At 41.8% G+C, this 18,782-nt stretch overlaps 1 protein-coding gene across 4 annotated transcripts in view; it reads right to left on the bottom strand.

Moving 5' to 3' along the window:
- Positions 1–18,782, bottom strand: part of DIP2B (disco interacting protein 2 homolog B) — a 176,580-nt gene that overhangs the window by 76,592 nt on the left and 81,206 nt on the right. For all 4 annotated transcript variants that reach the window (XM_081849506.1, XM_081849507.1, XM_081849509.1 and 1 more), the window contains exon 2: positions 14,201–14,272. In XM_081849506.1, the coding sequence (XP_081705632.1) occupies positions 14,201–14,272 (72 nt within the window). The remainder of the gene's footprint in view (positions 1–14,200; positions 14,273–18,782) is intronic.

Raw genomic sequence — 18,782 nt, 5'->3', positions numbered from 1 at the left:
AACAATTGTACCCAATGGTTCCAAGTGCCACCACGCAGCAACAGTACAGGAATAAGTCTGTCATTACCTCTGGATAGGTAAAGGTAAAAGGTAAAGGACCCCTGGATGGTTAAGTTCAGTCAAAGGCGAATATGGGGTTGCGGTGCTCAGCTCACTTTCAGGCCAAGGGAGCTGGCATTTGTCCACAGACATATTTCCGGGTCATGTGGCCAGTATGACTAAACCGATTCTGGAGCAATGGACCACTGTGGCGGAAACCGGAACGAACAGAAACGCCGTTTACCTTCCTGCCACAGTGGTACCTATTTCTCTACTTGCACTGGTGTGCTTTCAAACTGCTAAGTTGGCAAGAGCTGGGACACAGCAATGGGAGCTCACCCCGTCACAGGGGTTTGAACCACTGATCGGGGAGCCCAAGAGGCTCAGTGGTTTAGACCAAAGTGCCAACTGCATTCCTACCTCTGGATAAGGTGTATATTAACAGCAGTGAGGAGACCAGGATCTATTGGAAACGCTGGGTGATTTGCCGTAGATCAATAAGGAGACTTCCATATTGTTTAACAACAGCAACAACAAAGCCTTCCCCCCACCTCCCCACCTAAATTAGACAGATGAAATGAAGAAGCCTAACCAGAAGTGAACATTGTGTGTGTGAAAGGACTGTGAGGTAAGTTTCATTCTGGAACTGAAAACCAATTAGGCTTAGAACATCCTCTGAAGGTTAATTCTAAGTGTTTATCTTTTGCATATGGCTCTGGATGGTAGATCTTGGTGTTCTAGTGGTAAAAAAACCAAAGCAGAGCCAACAAACCTGAAGTCTGCCCTTCCCTGCTCTGTTATACTTGCTCGCAAACCTAAGGGTAGACTTTTGAGCAAAAGCCACAATAGCGGAGCTAAAGACCTAGGTGACATGCAAAACTGTACTTTTGTGCCTGCATTTATGCATAATGCAAGATTGGGTGGGAATTCTATTCAACCACCTGGATGCTTTGCATAGAATAATTTGCCCATATGGTAAGCCAAAGAGCAAACATGCAAAACACAGAGGATGACCAATCAAAAATACAGAATTAATATCCCCTGCTTATGCGTTAAATGTAGAAATTGCTGCCTGCGCTATTTTACAAAGCTTCACCATTCTTGGCCTTCTCCTGAAGCTGGGTGGTTTTACTCCTCTCCTCAAATTTATGCCAGTGTGTACTGAATGCCAAAAAGATCAATGGCAGGAAATTGGCAAGAATCAATGCAAGCATTTGGCTGCCTCGTTTAATTAACAAAGCAAAGGAATATGATATACAACCTTACCCTTGCCCTAATTTCTTCTAGTTTTCCAGAAGGACAATGCGGTTTATTTGTTTATTTATTTAACTTGATTTATTAGATGGCCCATAACTGTGATTCTTTGGGCGATGTACAAAGAAATGTTAAAGCAGGATGAAATCTACATCATTATCAGCCAAGATCCAAAAAAACCCACAATGATAACGCTACTCCGTTGGCACTGGACACCAATAAAACTTCAACTGAGCACTCCTCAGTGCTGGAGCAGATGTAATTCATCAGGCATTTTTGTTCATAAGTGGTGGGATTGCAAACCAAAAGACCTATTCTGAAAGGATATATTCACCACACTCACACTGGTTACTAATCATCATCTGGAGTTGGACCCTAATCTAGCTTTTTTGTCACTGGCTAAAACATTTCTGTACCCTTACATACAAAAACTCTGATAATGCTCCTATTGTCAGCCACCAGGGCAGAAATATACTGCTTTATCAAAGAGCTCTCCAAGCGGTGTACAAATAACATTGTAAATAAAACACAGCTAAAATCCACAAACCAATTAAAAACAAATGTACATAAAACCATCATCATTAAAAACAAATCAATAAAACTTTTTTTTAAAAAATAGAGGCCACTCAATTATTTGGGTAAGCTTGCTGAAACAAAAAAAGCCTTTGACAGGCGTCTAAAATAATAATAACAAGAATGAAGATAACATGATCACTATCAGTACCTGAGTACCTAAACAACTCATGAAGATGATACCAGCAAATTAAGCAAATAAGACGAAATTTTCTAGGACATGATCTACTTCTATCAAGTGCTAAGCTGCCCACATCTTCACCTTTTAAGGACAGTGCACTGATTCAGGCCACTAGGACTGATCAGCATGTCTATCTCTAAATATCTCAATTTTGGCTCCGATTTTCAATTATTTGCCTGAGGGTAAGCACAGGGCTGGACCAAGACATTTTAGCACAGGAGGCGAATCACAAAATGTCCCTCCCCATACACACACCAGCCAGAGAAGAAGGGGTGAGTGAAGATCTACATTGGGAACAGGAAAGGGAGAATCAAATCTACTTTACCTGATGGTTGAAATGGGAATCAAAGGCTGTTGCAAGGGGGGGGAGGGGACCTGCTCTGAACCACGCCAAGTGGGCGAGGAGCCGAGAAGACAGTTGGCTGTAGCAGTTTATTTCCTGGGGTAAAATCCTAAAAAAAGTTCAACAACTTTGGTCAGCCCTTCACTTCATCAAATCTGGCCCTCTTTGAAAAAAGTTTGGACACCACTGCCTGAGACAGTCACCTCATATTGCCCAATGGGTGGGCCAGCCCTGGGTAGGAGGATGTGTTGATCTGTTGCGAATCACTCTGTTGTGATTAAGGTTAGTAGAGTCACACAGTCAGGTTAAGCAAGGAGCTGACATGCAAAGCAAGGAGCCACACGTGAAGGATTCTGCTTCCTGGTAGCAGACAAAAGTTGTGCTCAACTTTCGCATCCCTTTCAACATGAGGATTTGGGAGGCTGCTTTTCGCCTGGTGTTTCTCAGTGCAAGGATAACCTCCAAGGGAGTGGGAAGGAGAGAATGTGCACACCCTTGTGTGAAAATCATGCAAGCATTTATTATGCCAGGATAACAGAAAGATGCTGGTTTCTCCCCCACCAGCCGGAGCTTCCCTATATCCCGCATGTCTTAGTAGTGTGGAAAACTACAAGTTCAAATCAAGGATAGAGGAAGGAAGACATTTTGCCTCAACTCCCCACGTGAGTTGCTCTTCCTTTACAGCAAGCAGCACATTCAAAAGCTGTGTGCTTCCTCAACAGTTTCTTCAAAGTTCTAAGCACAATTAAACATCTCACTTCCAAGAAGCGATTTGTTTTTTTCCTATTCCGGCCTGGAATCAAGGCCATTCATTTTCACTGGCAGCTAACACACCTGGACGGGAATGAGACTCACTGATGGCTGGCTCTTTGTCCCTTCTATAACAAAAAGCAGCCAAGCAAGATTTTGAGATTAGGGGAGGAGGCAGGCTGCATAGTATTTACAGTAAATCAAGCACTGCTGTACTGCTCCCTGACAAAGCAAACAGGAGTCAGCTAAGCCTGGCAGATGTTAGGTGGCTGTATTTAGAATTCCCTTTAGAATAATCCTGTTGGATCTGCAGTTTCTGCTGGCGGGGTCTTCTAGATAGGCAACGCGGTAGCAGTAGTTTTGTTGGGGATTTTATGAGCTGCTGCTGAAGGTTTAACTGCCATCAGTTTTTAGCTGCATCTCCCCTTTAGTACATGGAAAGGCATCTCATAAATAAAATGGCTGACAATGGGGGTGGGGTGGGGGGGGAACTGGCAGAACTGTTCCTTTATTAGGCCTCAATGACAAACAGTCAACAATGTGCTCATTCATAATCAGTAACAAAGCCAGAGAGGCAGATGTGAAAGGAAATGCGTATGGATGTAGGTAGATCCATGCTTGTTGGCAATTTTGAGTTTAGTAGCAATTTAAAGCATGCACACACACACACACACACACACACACACCTGTATGAGATATGGACATTTATTTAAAATTCCTAGAAGCCAGCACCACAGTTAGGCTCTCAAGCCTCTGCATGCTGGTCTTGCATCTTATAGAAGAAGAAAGATGGAGTTTGAAAGCAGACATATGAGGCATCATGAGGCCTGTACAGTGATCACAACACTGTAGTCTGAAGGTGCAGAACTACAGTGGTGCCCCGCAAGACGAATGCCTCACAATACGAAAAACCCGCTAGACGAAAGGGTTTTCCGTTTTTCAAGGCGCTTCGCAAGACCAATTTCCCTATGGGCTTGCTTGGCAAGACGAAAACGTTTTGCGAGTCTTGCGATTTTTTTCGCTCCCCCCCTTTCCCCCCGCTAATAGCCGCTTAGCCGCTTTGCCGCAAGACGAAAAAACCGCAAGACGAAGAGACTCGCGGAACGGATTCTTTTCGTCTTGCGAGGCACCACTGTACACATATGGCAGTTCCTGTAATTCAGGGCAGATTGCACTAGACATTTCTTATTTCAAATCCATGCCTGAACATGTATTTCATGCAGTACAAAAAGTGGGGTGTATAAGAAGCAGCCTTTGTCTTTTTCATCTACATTGAATAGTGATGTTTTTATCCAGTGCAAACCAGTTGTGCTTTGTAAGAATGTACAATATGGGTTAACCGTTAAGGGAAATGATTCCACTAAAGTATGTCTAAATAAGTAGTCTAGTGGCTGAAAAGTATTATTATAAACTACTATCATAAAACAGTCCCTGTTGTCCAAAGAGTGTTAAAAAAAAAAAAAGTATATTGGGGAATAAGCATGCAGAAGATAACACAATTGCCTAGTGATGTAGACCAACTTCTTTGGGGGGTGGCTGAAATTATGGTGTATTTTTTTTAAAAAAATCAATGGCATTGACCTACTTATTGATCCGCCTGCATTTGAGAAAGGTGATAAGAAGACAGGGCTTGCTATGGGCTCTCCTTTTCAGCAAGGCGGGGGGAGAGGGGAGAGCAAAAAGAAAAGGTAAATGAACAGAGGTTGGTTATTTGGAAAAGTTGCCTAATACAAGCCACAAAGATGCTTGAGAAGAGCCTGCTCGCACCACTATAAATGCTATTCTTTATTTTTACAAAATAAAGGCCTGGTTACCCAAATAACAGTTGTAAAAAGCTAGATCCATTCCCTAAAGGGAGCCATGCAGAAGTAATAATATGCAGTTAGGAACATTGTATTTAAAGAAAACACACAATCAGTTTATGTATGTATGTATGTATGTATGTATGTATGTATGTATGTATAGTATATGCATCAGGCAAAATGATACACAGTGCTACAATTTTTTCCAGGAATCTTCTGAATGAATGTGCATCATTTTCCAAACACTACATCCCTGCCCCTAATGCACATATTGATCTTGGAATATTTTGATGACTGGGAATGCTATACAGTGGTACCTCTGGTTACGAACTTAATTTGTTCTGGAGGTCCGTTCTTAACTGGAAACCGTTCTTAACCTGAAGTACCACTTTAGCTAATGGGGCCTCCCGCCACAGCGCGATTTCTGTTCTCATCCTGAGGTAAAGTTCTTAACCCGAGGTACTACTTCCGGGTTAGTGGAGTCTGTAACCCGAAGTGTTTGTAACCCAAGGTACCACTCTACTAGAAACTACCACCAGAAAGAGGCGGAAAGGAAGGGTTTAGGGGTTCATAGGTTGGGAGAACAAAGAGGTGGACATAGAAGAGTCTTTCATCATGATTGCTGGAAGCCTATTGCAGATTCTGCTTTCTGAGACTTTACCATACAAACCACCACATGCACACTTGTTTCTTCAGTGCCATGTTGCTGAAATTTTTATATAGGATTGTTAAACAGCAGCATAATAATGGTTGTGCACATTTAGAGGTTCTATAAATAAAAAGAGTTAGCAATTAACAAGATGAAAGAAATGAAAGACCCTGGGACTGACTGATGCTTTTAATGAATAGCCCTGAATTGAGTCACTAGCAGGAATACCCCACTGTTAGTAGTTTTACATTGCCCTTCTAAAAAGCTTCATGTCTCATTACAGGGTCTTCTTGGTGGTGGCTCCAGAGCTGTTGAGCTCTCTTCTAGTTAAGCTTCGTTTGGCCCCTTCCATTCTAGAAAGTTGTAAAGGCCACAGCAGCTGTTGCTGCTTCACTATGGTCTTTCCTTCTAATTTAGCATCTCTGTCTAATTTTTATCCACACAATGTTTCATATTTTGCCTGATATTCTATTGTTTTTCATTTTTCTCTGTATGTCACTTTGTGAATGTTTGGGCCCAGAAAACCAATTGAATTAAACAAATAGGTGGAAAATAATAACCATTCACAAATGTCATTTTCCTTGCACCCTGTTTGAAACCTCTATTTATATTTTATAAGCACCACTGCTCAACAAAAACTATAGCATACTTTTCTTATTGATCTTTTCTCTACTTCTTAATAAAGACTACTTAAATCCTGATATTTACAGTCTAAAGCGATGGGCAAATCTACCCAGCTGCTGACAATCTGCTGAAAGGATAAATTTCCTTCTGCTATGGTAGATCAGATGGGGAGCCGGGTTCTGCAAACATGGCAATATTGCACGCCTAAAGCAGTATTTTCAACTTCAGCCAGTAAGGGGTGCTATTGTAAACAAGGACTCAACCTGCACCAGCAAACCCAAAGGAATGAGATTCTGAAAAGGGAACCAATGCTTTTCACATTGCAGTCTGGAAGCGGCTTCCTGTTAGGACAAGAAGAGGCAAGAAGCAAGCAGGGCAATGAGTACGGTGCTAGGGAACACAGGTGACTAAGTCTGAGAACCAGGAGTGACAGTAAATGTTACCCCACCATCTTGTGAAACCATATCATTGGGAAGTGCTCTTCTGCAGCCAATCTGACGACAGACAGTCCGTCCCATTCACCCACCCTTCTCGGCATAGCTGTCACTCTGCTGCAGAGATGTCACTGAAGCATTGATTTGCTAACCTAGCAGCCCCAGGAATTGAAGCCAAAGGTGAAGGCTCACGGGATCCTTTGAAGCCCACAATTCAAAGTGTGCATATACACTTGCTACAATTTGATTGCAGGCATACAAAAACAACAATATTCAACCCAGAGGAACAGCACTAGTGAAGAGATTCACGTTGCTGCTTTTCTTCTGCATCCTGTAGAGAATGACAACGCTAATCCTTTGTCCAGAACAGACCAACATTTATCAAGCCAGCTGTGAATACCCATTTGTTTTGTTCTCGAGAAATCTGCATGACCGTGTGCTTTCTTCCCTCCCTGCAACAAGGAACCCTGCATTTTAACACTCCCTTTCCTATTTTAGAGTGATCCTTTTTTTCCTTTTATTTTTTGCACTATGGAAGTTTCTTAAATCTGCTGAAAATTAAAAGTAGAAATACACCAGCAATATAATCTGTAAATATGAATATGTAGATCAGCTAACAGGAAATCCAGCATGAATGACCTCCTAGACAGGGACGCATAATTGAGCTCTACAAGCATGGCAGCAAAAAATCTCAAATTGAAAACTTCCTCACCATGACAGCACACGTAGTCAACTGTCACTTTAGTTTGGGTGCTTTAATCGTTATAATTAAAAATACTATGTAAACATGAAAAATAACACAAACGACCTTCCAAATTAAGTCCAGAACTACTTGCTCATGAAATGCTTTACTGGTCTATCTGGCCTCACGTAATATTTACATAATATCCACATAGCATCAGAATACTCATAACATCGTAAAACTCATGTAACTTCATAATACTCACATAACATTAAAAACGGGAGGGGAGATAACACAATTTACAGAAAATTCACTGCCTGGTCAACTGGGAGGCAATTCTTACTGTCAACAAACTGACATAAAATGAGGCAGGTTCATTTCATTTCTTGTTAACATATCTGGTACTTTATTTAAAAGGTTTATTTACTACTGCCTTTTATTATCAAATGTCAAAAAGGTTTACAGAACATATTAAAATGATATAAGCATAACAACTGAGCAGAAGCCACTGTTATTATCCCCATATTTAAAATATGGCACAAGGGCTACGAGTGAGAGCCTATGGCTTATTCTAATGCCACCAGCGAGCTGAAAACTAAACCTGAGGAACCCAGATCATACTGTCAACCAAAGGAGCATTAAAAACCAATGACAGTTAACTGGTGTAGAGACAGCACTGAAGAGGAATGGGTCAGGGGTCCTAGAAAAGCTTTGCCAAAGTAGTGGGTTTTGAGGAAACATTTACAAGAACAATGGGAGATGGGACTGGGAATGTGCAGTGCCTTTGTGGCACCAAAGGAAGTTACATTATACAAGAACCAGTGCTTTTCCCCCAGAAGGTAATCAAGGGCATGCAGTACCGGCACCTCTTTTTTTGTTGTTAAAACGTGTGGCACTTACTATAACAACTTCACGGTGAGTACCAGCACAAATTTTTCCTAGAAAAAAAAGTACTGACAATAACTACTATTGTTTTTGTTGTTTAGTCATTTAATCGTGTCCAACTCTTCGTGACCCCATGGACCAGAGCACACCAGGCACTCCTGTCTTCCACTGCCTCCCGCAGTTTAGTCAAACTCATGCTGGTAGCTTCGAGAACACCATCCAACCATCTTGTCCTCTGTCGTCCCCTTCTCCTTGTGCCCTCCATCTTTCCCAACATCAGGGTCTTTTCCAGGGAGTCTTCTCTTCTCATGAGGTGGCCAAAGTATTGGAGCCTCAGCTTCACGATCTGTCCTTCCAGTGAGCACTCAGGGCTGATTTCTTTCAGAATGGAGAGGTTTGATCTTCTTGCAGTCCATGGGACTCTCAAGAGTCTCCTCCAGCACCAGAATTCAAAAGCATCAATTCTTCGGCGATCAGCCTTCTTTATTGTCCAGCTCTCACTTCCATACATCACTACTGGGAAAACCATGGCTTTAACTATACGGACCTTTGTTGGCAAGGTGATGTCTCTGCTTTTAAAAATGCTGTCTAGGTTTCTCATAGCTTTTCTCCCAAGAAGCAGGAGTCTTTTATTTATTAAATTTGTATGCCCCCATTCATCCAAAGATCACAGGGCGGTTCACAACAGAAAAATACAAAAAGAGGACATAAAATACAGGATAAAACAAAAAGACCACCCTCCCACAACACATTTATAGGTCACAGAATAACCGCCCTCCCACAACACATTTATAGGCCACAGAATGTTAATCAAAGGACTGGTTATAGAGATACGTTTTTGCTTGGTACCTAAAGTTATGTAATGAAGGAACCAGGCAAGCCACCCTGGGGAGAGCACTCCACAAATGAGGAGCAGCCATGGAAAAGGCCAGTTCTCACGTTGCCTTCTTTGCTGCCTCCACTGCCGTTAGGTAGACTTGATCATGAGCCCTCACTAGTGTTCGATTGCATTTGTCTGGAATTTTCCTCCACTCACATTCAAGCTATCTCCCAGTTTGTGTTAAACTGCATTTAAACTACATTTGTTTTAAACTGCATTTAAAACAGAGGAGAGGAAATTGAATTGACAGAGATGCTATTCCAAGCAAAGTGAGGCAGAAAGAGGAAGCATAACTGATATAAATTTGCAAATAGGGAAGGGGAGAAAAGAAAGGGTGATAGTCACAGAGTGAGAACAGAATAAAAGCAAGAACCAGAAGTTTAATTGAAGAAAACCATCATTTGGCAGATTATGATCATTCTCTAGCAAGAGGTACAATCGAGTATGAAGTTCTATGGGCTTTAAACTCCACTGATTTCAAAGGGACAAGAATGCACATGTGTGTACAGGTTTGCAAAGTTTTATTTTCTGCAGGGGTGGAGAATGCAAATGTACATATGACTCACATTCAAGAAAGTTGCTTGATTACTGTAGCATGACAAGCCATTTAGTATAGTGCAGAGAGAGGTTTGGATGACAAGCCACCAGGGCTTTGTGAATCTAATCATCATGCATTGGGAAGAGGATTCTACTGCTTGACCATAGGAAACACAAAATTTTGAAGAGTGGGGAAACACACTTGGCTGAAGCTGAGAATATGCTGCTCAAATTGGAACTATATTTACTTTCTCTTGACCAAAGAGCACAAGATGCTTTGCAAGGCACACCAAGCCATGAGAAAACTGAACTGATCCACATCTATGTATGCATTTGCAAGCTACCTCTTGACAAGAATAGACATTCTACACATTTGGAAGGGGACTTTGCAATTAATAGGGTTTAATATGAGAGGAAAGTTTCAAATCCAGAGATTTGTTTCACACTTCAATTAAATCTCAGCCTCAAGCACCCTCAAATCCCTTCCTGCTCCCTGTACCATGCTGTGTCTGTAATTTAGATTGTTTGCCTGCGGCAGGGGCTGTCTTCTGTTTTAGTCTTACAGCACCTTAGTACGTTTTAGACATCTTAGGAATAAATCATAAAATCCAAAACTGTGTGATGATTATATTACAATAGGCACATTATTTCCTATATAATCGTTCAAAGCAAAATCTTAATTTTTACAGCAGCCCATCATGACGTATCTTTTAAGGGTCATTCTGTTGACTCTCGCTGCTAAAGTTAAGCAATTTCCTTAAATCAGAATCCAAAATAGATAAGGTGCTATCTTTTATCAGACCACCTTCGAGGAATTTCCTTGACACAATGTGGCCTGGTACTTTTGCATGAAAAGATGCCTGGAGTTTTAACCATCACTGTGGCACACCTTTCCTGCATCTTATCTGCTAATTGGAAACAGAAAGGCTTACTGCGTCAGAAGGTGAACAGAGGCCTTAGTTTATAGTGGGAAATGCTTTGATTTCTTTTTTCTTTTTTAAGAAAAAGAGGCAAGCATAATTGAATAGTATCTCTTTCATGTTCCCTATAAAAGTAGAAATACAGCAGATTCAAAAACTAAGGACTTCATTCTACATTACTCATAAATGCTCCGTTGGCACTGAAATGAATGGGAAATCTGTCATCAAGCATTGCTGCACAGGGCACACCTGAGTCACAACGGCAGCAGTAAACCCCACCTTAATCAGCAACATGGTTTATCCTTCTGCCTTTTGCCACTGCTCTGGCTGACTCCTTTGGCAATTAAGAAAGAGAAGGTGTGGGGATGGTTCACTTACATTTCTTCTCCTAGTTATTAGATAGCATTTAAGCAAGGAAAATAAAACAAAGTGATAGTGCCAGGGGACAGGTGTGCGAGGGAACAAAGAGCCACACTAGCTTTCAAGAGGTCCTTGGATTTAAACTCCTAAGATGAGAGAAAATTTCCTGAGATTTTAAGGGACTCAACATGCAAGCTGTAGCTCACTAGATCATGACCCTATATAGAACCACATACAGAACAAGGTCCGCCTTCCCCAACATAGGGCTCACCCACACTTCCCTTTCTCCCACAGATTTATTCCCTTTGGTCTGTAACTTCTAAGCACAGGTGTAAGAGGTTTTTCTTTCAACCTACCACTTTCCCCGGGAAAACCCTCTGTTTACCGCTGAATCGGAACAAATGTCTATCCGCAGAAAAACCCAATAGATGTTTGCTCCAATTCAGTAGTAAGCAGCAGGTTTTCCCAGGGAAAGCAGTGTGACAAAAGAAAAACCTCTCAGCCTAGGAGTCATGGACCAAATGGAAGTGTGGATAAGCCTATAGTGCCTTTCAGATGTTTAGGACTACAATTCCCATCATCCCTGTCCATTTTGACATGCTTTCTTGAACTGCTGGGAGTTGTGAGTCCAACAACATCAGAGCGTCAGATGTACCCTCTCTGAAAATGAGGTGAGTTATTTCGTGGGAGAAGTTTTAAACACATTTCCATCAAATCACTGTAATGCAGCCTTCACGTGCCAGCACATTCAGTTTGGTTACAGTTCGCTAAGTTCATCCCCAGTGCCTTTAGGCAAAATCCAGACATGCCCAATGTCCACTGAAAGAAGCACTTTAAATACTAAACTGTGTACTGGAGCCTTCAGTGCATCTTTCTTAGTTATTCTGGTGAACAACTCTAAACACAGGATGAAATATAAAATGTGTTTACCTTTTGCAGCATATGAAGTTGACAAAGTGGAGTGAGAAAATGTGAGAATTTAAGAGACAAATGTTTTTTTAAGGGTCCAGCTTCTATTCAGGTATAGTGAAACAGCTTATTTGTATGCCAGAAAACCCAGCTGTGCTACTTTCCAGATTTTCCATGCAGCTTAGCACACCTGGTTAAGAAGAAGCTGAGTTGGAATTTCCCACCCCCCTCTCTTAATGCAGCCTGAATTATGAATTCTAAGCTCTTTTGAAAATGCAGCCCTACGGCATATTTAATATAACATGAAAACTGCAAAGTTTTTCTCTTTTCTGCCATTGATGAAATCACCTTGAAGGTAATGATAATCACCATCAGCCCAAATTCACACTGACAAAGCAAAAACAATTTTGAAGCACTGACATTCAATGCCCTTTTACCCTTATTCCTCTTTGGAATAAATTCAGCTAATCAACAGCTAATAACAGTAACAACTGCATCACAAAACTCTCTGCATATACAACCAATTCCCTCCACTGTAAAATGGCCTTGAACTACAGTTTGCCTTAAAAAAAACAAAAACAAAAAAAACAAAAACAAAAAAAACTAAACGGTAAGCATCAATACTACAGTTATTTTGTGTTAAGCCTCTTCTGCTAATTCTTCCTACTTCTGGGTGGATAGTACAATTATTCTTCATTAATTAGCCACCCCTGCTTGTAGAACATTCTCAATGAAAACAAACAACATTCACAAAGCATTCTCACTGACAGTACAGAATAAGCTCATTGGTATTAATGGACAAGATGATCAAAATGTGTATGAATCATTGGGTGACACTCAACAATTCGCAAGTGGATTTCTTCTCATGTAACAAGATTGCCACTCTGTCTCCCTAAACCACAAAGCCTTGGGCTTGCCGATCAGAAGGTCGGCGGTTCGAATCCCTGTGACGGGGTGAGCTCCCATTGCTTGGTCCCTGCTCCTGCCAACTTAGCAGTAAAAAGCACATCAAAGTACAAGTAGATAAATAGGTACCGCTCCGGTGGGAAAGTAAATGGCGTTTCCATGCACTGCTCTGGTTCGCCAGAAGTCATGCTGGCCACATGAGCTGTACGCCAGCTCCCTCAGCCATTAAACGAGATGAGCACCGCAACCTCAGAGTCATCCGCGACTGGACCATAGCTGTCAACCGTCCATTATTTGGCAGGAAACTCCCTTATCCCAGCGCCGTGTCCCGCTGCTGTCCCTTATTGATGATGTCCCTTGAATTTCCTGGGTTTCAAAGGAAGCAGCTCCCCTCCCTCCCTCCCTGCTGGCCTAAGAATTGCTGAGGAGCCTTGAGAGGAGAGCGAGGGCAACCATAGAGAAAGCAGTTCAGAGAGAGGAGGAGGAGACGGAGGCGCAGGCAGCTGTTCCAAGGGCTAACCATAGAGAGGGAAAGCAGAGGAAGGACCGCATGCGCTTCTCCCATAGATTTGTAGTGGTAGACTAGCATAGATGGTCTGATCTGCACGGGCGCTATTCCCCCCCCCCTTCCTCCCGCCCCGCCTGATGGAACTGAGAGCTGCAGATGGAGCACGAGAGAAAAGATACAGAACTGCAGCAGCATCTTCGTAGCTTGGACTTCGTTTTGCGCAAAAAGTGGTTGCTGCTTGTAGTTATTTAATTGCAGTGTTTCATCAGCTGGTGTCTTGAGCAGCAACCTCTGGAAACGAAGGGCTAAAAACCAGCGCTGCTCTCCCAAATTATCTGGTCCCTTTTAACTTCATATTTCAGCTGGTTGTCTAAAATCCCTTATTTTGGCTGCTGATCCCTTATTTTCGAGGCTGCTGGTCCCTTATTTTCAAATCTGTAAGTTGACAGCTATGGACTGGACCTAATGGTCAGGGATCCCTTTACCTTTACTTTTACCTCCCACCCCATCCCCAGTGGTGTAGTGGAGCAGGGATGGGCACCACCACTTATCTAACAGCCGGGCAATGAGATTATCTCCTGGGATGCTATTTGCCAATCTGCCACATGTGCCAAATAAACAAGCTGTCTCCTGTCCCCCCAAAAATCTACGCTAAGCAGAGGAAGAGGTAGGTTACCCTTAGAATGCATGCTAAGGGTAAAACTCAAGACTTGTTTTGAAAAATTACCCAAGTCCCTTTATTATAACCAATCAAAATGTCACAAAATCATGAACAAGCTCTCATTCTTACTCAGGTGCCAAGCAAAGCGAAGGTGGGAGAGAGAGAAAGAAAAAGCTGTCTTGAAGCCATAATGGCTGTACTGGTCCAAATTTTAGCTTTGTTGAGAATGGGTGTCCCTACCATAAGCATTAACTCTCTGAAGCAAGAGCACGTCTTATTCTGAACTCTTAACACAAGGCTTACCTTGGGTCTGTGGAAAATATGGAGCCAACAGCTTTGCCCTTTTCTTCTCATACCCCTTCTGCGTAATGTCCCCTAAAAGAAACCAAGGAAGCAGAAATCAAACATGTGTTGCCACATTTGGAAAAGAAAAGGAAAGACCTAAAAACTGTTTGCATGACATTTGGACCCTTTTTTTTTCCTTTTTTTTTTTTTTTTTTTTTGTCTCCAGCAGCAACAGTATTATACAAGCTATTATATTTGGCAATTACCCTCAAAGCCCTTCACTGTTGTACCAGATGGTCTGAAATGGTTTAAGGTTGCAATTTTAGACATACGTGGCAGGAAGGGAGTAAGTCCCACTGAACTCAATGGGGTTTACTCCTGAGTAGACATCGAAAGGATTGCACTGCCATATTTTTTTTATCTGCTTTTAACTTTGTATCTCCAACGTCATTATTAATGCATTTATTCAAAGCAGATCAGAAACATCTATGGAGGTGCTGTGAAATTCAAAACGCCGCGTAAGTACAGTATATGACTATTATTAAACTATTTTCCCTGACACTGATCTGTCTGATGTACAGGAAGAGCCATCTGGCTGATTGTCTTTCACTCTATAAATTCTCACATTTTTATCTGAATGGCAGGAAAGAGGCTAAAATATGAAAGGATTAAGATAGGGGAGAAAAGCAGGAAACCCATAAACATTTTAACTATCTCTGCAGCGCTGCCTTCTTTCTCAATTTTCCTGCTCTAAGGGTTGAAGGAAGAGGAGATCACAGGGCCCTCCAGACTGGTATTTTATTGTGGGTGTATTCGGCAACATGTTTGTGACACAATAATAGCACATCAGTAGTGGGCTGTTTCTGCTTTAGTTTGTTCTGTGATGCTTCTCCAGTGCCACTGCGTCAGTGGAAGGGGGCTATAACACAGTAAGAGCAGAAGAAAAACAAACCAGAATATTTATGGTATTAAAAGTTATGGGATTTCCACGGAAAGTTACGAGTCGTGCACTGGTTGGAAATGAAGCAGTGTGACAGCCCCAAAAGATCTGCAGCTGCAAACAGTACTGAAAGCAGGATTGTGTTTGACCTCCCCAATGGCACCATCAACACAACTCATCATGAATACTTAATACAATGGATATCGGGTGATGTCCTAGATTGGGGGTTCAGGTGGTCTGTGGCATGTTCACATTAAATATTCATAATCATTTAAATTGTATTTGTATTGCTTTTTCTGGTACTGTATGTATTTTGTTGTGTTATAATTTGTATTCAATGGAACACAAACTATTTTTATCATATATATTAAAAGGCAGTGGGTGGGATTTAACCAAGTTGTTCCATGTAAGGAATGAGGTCTGCTTGTGCAACAGAACTTTTCTGCCCTCTCCTCTTCCATGCCCCCTAAATCAACTCTGGAGGATTGGGGGAGAAATCAAGAACACATTTAAGGAGTGCACTGGGGTATGACAGAGTGAAAGGTCTTGTTGCTTGAGCAGACCTCGCATGCATACTCCACTTAGCACTACACTGAATTCCACCAACAGAAGAAATAAAAGAAGCAACAAAATACAACTAAAAATCAGACACTATCTAGCACAGTGCACAGCAATTGCTACAACAGTCAGAAAAACCATCAAGTGGTCTCTCAAGACTATCAGCCATTTTTAATTGGTCTGTGGGGGGAATTGTTGGGAAATTGCTGGTCTAGATCTCTTGGAGAAAGCTTGAACTTTGATAAAGAGATTCAAGCCTCTCAAATTCTCCACCAAAATGCCTCTGGCCCACCTAATTGATATTTAATGTTTTCTTTTTAATCCTTGCACCTCAAAGCACAGCAACCATTATCTTCATTTTACCAGGTGGACAACAGAAGGGACAAACAACTCACATACCTAGCAAGCCTGTGGAAACCCCAAAATGACATGATCAACCCAATCATTCATAATCACTACCAGTACTTGTTCTGAGACTAAAAATATATGCCTTGAGCTATATTACCTTAAACAACTGACATTCTCATCTTCAGGTATAAAAGGCAGGAAACACAGAAATGACTGTTGTCTGGGGTTAGGTGAGGGCTTGCTTTTCACTTTAGCCCTGTACTTTCAAGATTCTAGGAGACAGTGTTGGCCTTCAAAACAAGTTTTGCGGATATTGGAATTGTGAAATTGCTATTACACAAAAGCCAACATGACTGCATGTAAAGTGGCTCTCAGGCTCCATTCGCAGTTGAGAAGTGAAGCTTTGTGTCACCTCAGGCAATAACTATATAATCTAAGTCAGACTGCCACACCTCTCCCCTCTGTCATGCTATGGCAAGTCAAAACAAATTTAAGAATGGAAAATGTATTTATTTAACACCTTCCTATACCACCCTTCTTCATTCATTCCAAGGAAACTTGCAACAATTTAAGACTGACTCTCTCTCTCTCTCTCTTGTGTGTGTGTGTGTGTGTGAACTACATTAAACAGAAGGCAAAAATTATCACAAGTGAATTAATTCTCTAATCTTCCCCTGGCACCTTAAGGGTAACAAGGTAGGAATGAGGTAGGCCTCTCTGTAGAAGGAGGTCCAGAGAAAGGGCACCACAGTTGAAAAAGCCCTCTTGCCATTCGACACCTCTCTCTCCTCTGATGTTCAGGCATCTGGAAGAGAGCATCAATGGATGACTGTTGTGTGCAGTGCAGCAATAAGGGAGCAGGCACTCCTTTAGATACCTGGGTCCAAGACAGTGTAGTGCTCACAATTGCCTAGCAGCCAGTGGAGCTCTTTCAACCATGGCAAGGTGCTACCCCAAAGCCAAAGTTCAAGGAGTTTGGGGGCCATCTTCAAAGACAGCCCCACATATAATGCACAGTGAAGCATGTCTATAGAAGACACCCACAGAAAGGTCACTGTTCTTTCTCTCTCCTACAATTGGTACAAGGCAGCTTCCTAAAGTGGCATACTGCTGCTATTGCAAGAACAGCAGGGAACACCAGCAGTGAAAAAACCAGGAGGCCTCTGTTTGTTGGAGCCCACCAATTCCTATGTCTATTGTATTCAATCACATGGGTAAACATCAGCTTCCCATAGCAGTTTCCAAATTGCCATAAGCAATGCTGGCCTGAAGATGAACCATCAACAGCAGAGGAGGGTTGTACTAAAGCTAAACATCAGCCTTTTTGTCAGATTATTACTACTTGTCATGACATGATTCACTTTCTCTCTCTCTCTCTCTCTCTCTCTCTCTCTCTCTTGTGCATGTCAGAACCATTTTTTCTCTTAACTGCTTTGTGCAATTTTGATTGTGATGGTTGCTTTGAGGGTGTCAATAGAAAGTTTCACAGAAAACACATTTAAAAGAAGAAAAGATATTTCCCTAGCATGCTTAGCCCAGTGGCTTGTTGCATCTCTTTCCTCCCCTCAAGTAACCAATTTTAGTTTTGAAAGTCACTGCTAAGTCACTAGCCTGACCATTCTGTGGTGACACAAGTCATTGTACATTTACCCCATTTGTTTCTGGATTTGTACTAAGCTATTACATATCCTGCTAAGAGTCCGAAGCAGCAACATCCCTTAGTACTGTGGCAATAAAAGCAGCTTTGAGATTCAGCATAAGTAAACAACACCAATGCTATCACTTAATTATATTCACACTAAAGGCAAATCAAATGTGCGGGCCCCTCCAAAACAAAACAAAAAAAAACTGCTACAGAGAAAATACTAACGAAGGGAAAGCTGCCTACATTCAGATCAATCCTTGGTTCTAAAAGGAAGTAAATTGCTACTTCAGTAAAAGGACTATCAACTACACAACCAAGAATAAAGGCTGTGAAGGCCTTAACAGTTTATGAGAAGGTGGTAAATCAGGCTGAAGGGGGAAGCATATATGGCTGGGTGGTCTTTTATCTGTTTGAGAAACCAGAGCCACAGTTGATGGTGAATCAGAATCAGTAACATATATAAAGAAGTTAAATCTCACTCTCTGCAGGAGGGAAATGCGCACACACTAACTGGAAGACATCAGATTGATTCGGTTTTCCCCCAAAATGTTCCAGGAGCATACTGTCCTCATTTTCTTTGAAAATTTAAGCTGAATTTTCTGTAACTAACTATAGAAAAACCAACATGTCAGTTAAAGCTCCACTCCTGTAACACAGTCCATCAGAAACAGTTCAAAAGTATTTAAAATACAGGCATAGTTTTAAATAAATCCTCTAAAATAAATCCTCATTTCCGATTTCTTCAGTATAGGCTCTGTCAGCAAATTGCTAACTCCACAGTTTGAAATGAGTCTGGGCAACGTAAGCAGACTGCACTTCAGAAACCCGAAGAATGCTAGAACTCGCTTTTCAATGAAGGTACTAGATGATGCCAACTTTACAAGAGAGGATGACTACTGACAAGGGGTTCAGGTTTTGGGCAAAATAGAGCTCAGGGGAAATGCTTTGAGAAAATGCTGCTACAGAACAGAATGGCCCCTGAGAATACTGGCTGAGTATCCATGTTGTAGGATTATGAGCCTGATCTTAAATACGGTCATGGGATGAGGGCTTGCTTGAGCAGTGCTGCAATCAAGTAATGGGGGTAGAAAATTTTCTGCTGCAGTATC

This window comes from Podarcis erhardii (assembly GCF_964252035.2).
Source record: "Podarcis erhardii genome assembly, chromosome: 2".
Taxonomy (NCBI): domain Eukaryota; kingdom Metazoa; phylum Chordata; class Lepidosauria; order Squamata; family Lacertidae; genus Podarcis; species Podarcis erhardii.
This window is presented reverse-complemented; position numbering and strand designations above follow the sequence as displayed.